This window comes from Sminthopsis crassicaudata, chromosome 2 (genome assembly GCF_048593235.1).
Source record: "Sminthopsis crassicaudata isolate SCR6 chromosome 2, ASM4859323v1, whole genome shotgun sequence".
NCBI classification, from domain to species: Eukaryota; Metazoa; Chordata; class Mammalia; order Dasyuromorphia; family Dasyuridae; genus Sminthopsis; species Sminthopsis crassicaudata.
In genome coordinates, this window is record NC_133618.1 from 253787350 (window position 1) to 253790855 (window position 3506).

Genomic DNA, 3506 nt, shown 5'->3' on the forward strand with positions numbered 1-3506 from the left:
TCTGGTTAAAATTATGAGAATGGAAACAAGCATTTACTAACCCAGGTCCTGTGCTAAGTACTTTATAATGATTGGCTCATTTGATTCTCACAATTATAAAAACTGTTATTATCCCCATTTTGTAGCTGGAGAAACCGAGGAAGGCAGAATTAAGTGGCTGTTATGGAGGTTTTCTTGAGTTTGGCCCCAGCATTCTATCCCACTGATCATCTAGCTGCCTTTAGTGAGGGGTATAAATGATGGTGATAATGATGATAAAATTTTACATAGCACTTATTATGTACCAGGCACTATATTGAGAGCTTTACAATTATCTCATTTGATCCTAATAACAAGATAGATGCTGGATTATCCTGGAACATAGATGTCATCATTATCACCCCCATGTAACTCCTGTCTCAAAGCCTATTTATCCAATTTATAGCAAAACAAAAGTCAGAGAAATTATGCATTGGAGAATATATAACATGAAGGAGTTCTTCATTGGACTTAAGATAATGCATCTTCAACCAAGAGAAAGTGTCCTTGATCTCAACGAAAGGGGAAATTCCCTGAAGTCTCTAGAGGAGCAAAATGAGAAGAAGGACATGAGAGGCTGAAGATCCTCTTGTGTCCTCCCAGAATCTTTTTCTTCAGCAATTTGAAGTGGGGCTGGCCTCTTCTATCTTCACTACTGAAACTGGAAGCACCCGAATGATGAGTCCCCAAAGAAGGACTGACTCAAGACCTGAAGCTCTCTTTTCTTGAAAACTCTGTCCTTCCCCTCATCCAGGGGAGGATCTTTATTTTCACCAATGAGGAGAGAGTCACGTACCAGTGAGCTTTGTGACAGGGTTTACATCCATTTTACAGATGAGGAAATGGAAAAAAGTTAAATGATTTGCCCTGAGTCACACAAGCATTGGAGGCCATATCTGAAATCCGGTGTTCTTGATGCCAGTTCTGCACCTTATCCATTGCATCACCCAGCTGCTTCTGGTGAAATCCTTTCTTTGACTTGAAGAGAAGGATCATTTTGAATTGTGATCATAAGATCAGACCATTATGGGCATCCGAGATTGTAGAGGATTTTGAAATGCTGAACTAAAGAGTTTAGCTTTGATTCAGACACAGAGTGGAAGCTTTTGAGGGTCTATAGCAGAATCAGGGAAGAAATGATATGGTTTCATCTTTCATCTCTTCTCTGTCCTTAGGGAGAACCAGGTCCACCTGGACAGACAGGACCAGAGGGCCCCGGAGGCCAGCAGGGGTCCCCAGGGACTCAGGGTCTAACCATTCAGGGGCCAGTGGTAGGTAATCCTTCCTTCTCCCCTCCTCTTCCCTCTAGCCCTTTTACAAAACCACCTATGTATTCTCTTCCTATTTTCCAACATTTTGATTATTTTTATGCATACAAAAATAGTGTCAAGGGCAACTGTAGGAAGGAGTTCTATTATTTTATTTCTGTATAGGGTCCGCCAGGGGTCAAAGGTGAGAAAGGGGACATTGGACATCCAGGCTTACAGGTATTATATGCAGAATGGATGCTTTGTCTGGGGATCGGGCAAGGGAAGATGGGGACCTTTCTTACTACCATTAAGCATACCTAGGACTTTCAGAGCAACTGGCTCTTAGGGAGTTTAGGGGCCCTGGCCCTTCTTCCTCAACACTCATATTTTGAGGGTTTCCTCCTACAGGGCCACCCTGGCCACCAAGGACCACCTGGGAGACACGGCCTCCAAGGTCCAAAGGTAAAAATGTTGTTGACACATAGAGTGGTCCCTCAAAAGGTCTCCCCAGAATAGGAAGTGAAATGTCAAAGGATGTGTTATATAAATGCATGTGTTCTTGAATATGCTGTATGGCTGTGTGTGTGTGTATGTGTATGTGTGTGTGTGTATGTATGTGTGTGTGTGTGTGCATGCATGTATCTGTGTCCAAGGACCTTGACCTGGCTCCTCTCTGCTCCGTAAGGAAGAGTTACCAGAACTCAATTTCAGGCCTAATCTTTAAACTCTGATTTTCATTTCCAGGGGATGAGGGGATTTGAAGGTACAGCTGGTTTTCCAGGACCTCCTGGCCCAAGGGTAAGAGAAAACCTCTGACAGCTTTCCCTTCCTTCTTTTATTGTCTTCCCATTCCCCTTTTTCTTTTTTTACTATCTGCTGCTGCTCCTTATCTTTTTCCCTTTTCCCTTCTCCATCTCCTCCTTTCCCTTGCCTTTTGCTTGACCTTTTTGTTTTCCCCTTCTTTCTCTTTTGTTCTTCACCCTTCCCTTCCCCTTTCCATTTCCCTCCTCTGCCTCTTCCTAGTCTCCTCTCTTTCTCCTTCTCCTCTGGCTTCCTCTTCCTCTGAATCTTTCCATCTCCCTGCCCTCCCTGCCTGCATAATGTAATTGGAGTGGGAGGCAGAGGAAAAAGAATAAAGGCCCCAGGGGCCTTGAGCAAAATCCCTTCCATCCTCCTGTCCTGAGGATCACAGTACTGGGGGAAGGTGGAGATGAAACCCCCACTCAGTTAGTAGCAGCCTGTCACTTCTCGATCAGGGGAACTTTGGTGGACAGGCTGTCAGTTTGTGCACCCCGAGCTCCACACTTTCCAGTGATTTCCTTTCTCTCTTGGATTTCTCTGGCTTCTTGCCTCCGGGATGCTGGGGGCACTGTGCAGAGAACTTTGAAACAAGAACAGAAGAATAGAACATCAGAACACCAGCAATGCCCCCAGGGTTATCCCCATAGTTCCTTCAGGCCAAGATCTAGCCTTTTTAGGGTGATATGGCAGAGGGTTTCAGGGAAGGAGAATAATTGTTTTCCATGATGTCATCTTCACTTTTAATTTCCTGTAGTATCCTAAGTAATTTGGGGCCTTTAAAAATCTAATCAGAATTTTTGTTGCTGTTCATTATTAGGCAATTTTACTAGCATTGAAGTAATTATTACACATTTTACCAGTGCGTGGGACTATGGGGGAAAGGGAGGACTTGAGTGGGAAGGATGGGAGGAAAAGCAGAGGATAAGAAAAGGTCAGAGCTGCCCCCTATAAGACCTGAAGAATCAATTGAACCAGGATTTTTGGATGCCTACCACGTGCCAGTTTTGAGCTTCGCTATGAGGTGGGAGTGTTGGAGCTAAATATGGATTTTGACCTCAGGGACTTCAGAAGCTCTCTCACTTAGGAGGACACTAAGGAAGAGAAAACCGTCCTCTCCTCAGGGTTTAGACTCTTTGCCCACTGCAGCACCCAGTTGCTTTGCCCATTTGCCATCTTTTATTCCTACTACTCAAACTCTCTACATAATATATATATATATATCCTTGATTTCATGCCACTGTGGTACAGGAGAGTAAGTTCCCTAGTCTAGTAAACCTTCATGGAGAAGGCCACAATTGAGATCAACCTTGAATAATGGGCAAATTTGGGGCAGAAGGGAAAGACATTACAAATAGGGAAAGCAATGTAAGAAAAGGCGTAAAGATGGGAATGAACATGCTACTGATTTCCCATGATAGAGTTATCAGGGATCAGCTA

The 3506-nt window shown here is 43.9% G+C and overlaps 1 protein-coding gene across 1 annotated transcript in view; it reads left to right on the forward strand.

Annotated features, from left to right (window-relative positions):
• The window catches only part of COL20A1 (collagen type XX alpha 1 chain), an 88104-nt gene that overhangs the window by 57248 nt on the left and 27350 nt on the right, over positions 1 to 3506 (forward strand). The window contains exons 28-31 of the mRNA XM_074288832.1: positions 1194 to 1289; positions 1452 to 1505; positions 1677 to 1730; positions 2013 to 2066. Coding sequence (XP_074144933.1) covers positions 1194 to 1289; positions 1452 to 1505; positions 1677 to 1730; positions 2013 to 2066 — 258 coding nt within the window. The remainder of the gene's footprint in view (positions 1 to 1193; positions 1290 to 1451; positions 1506 to 1676; positions 1731 to 2012; positions 2067 to 3506) is intronic.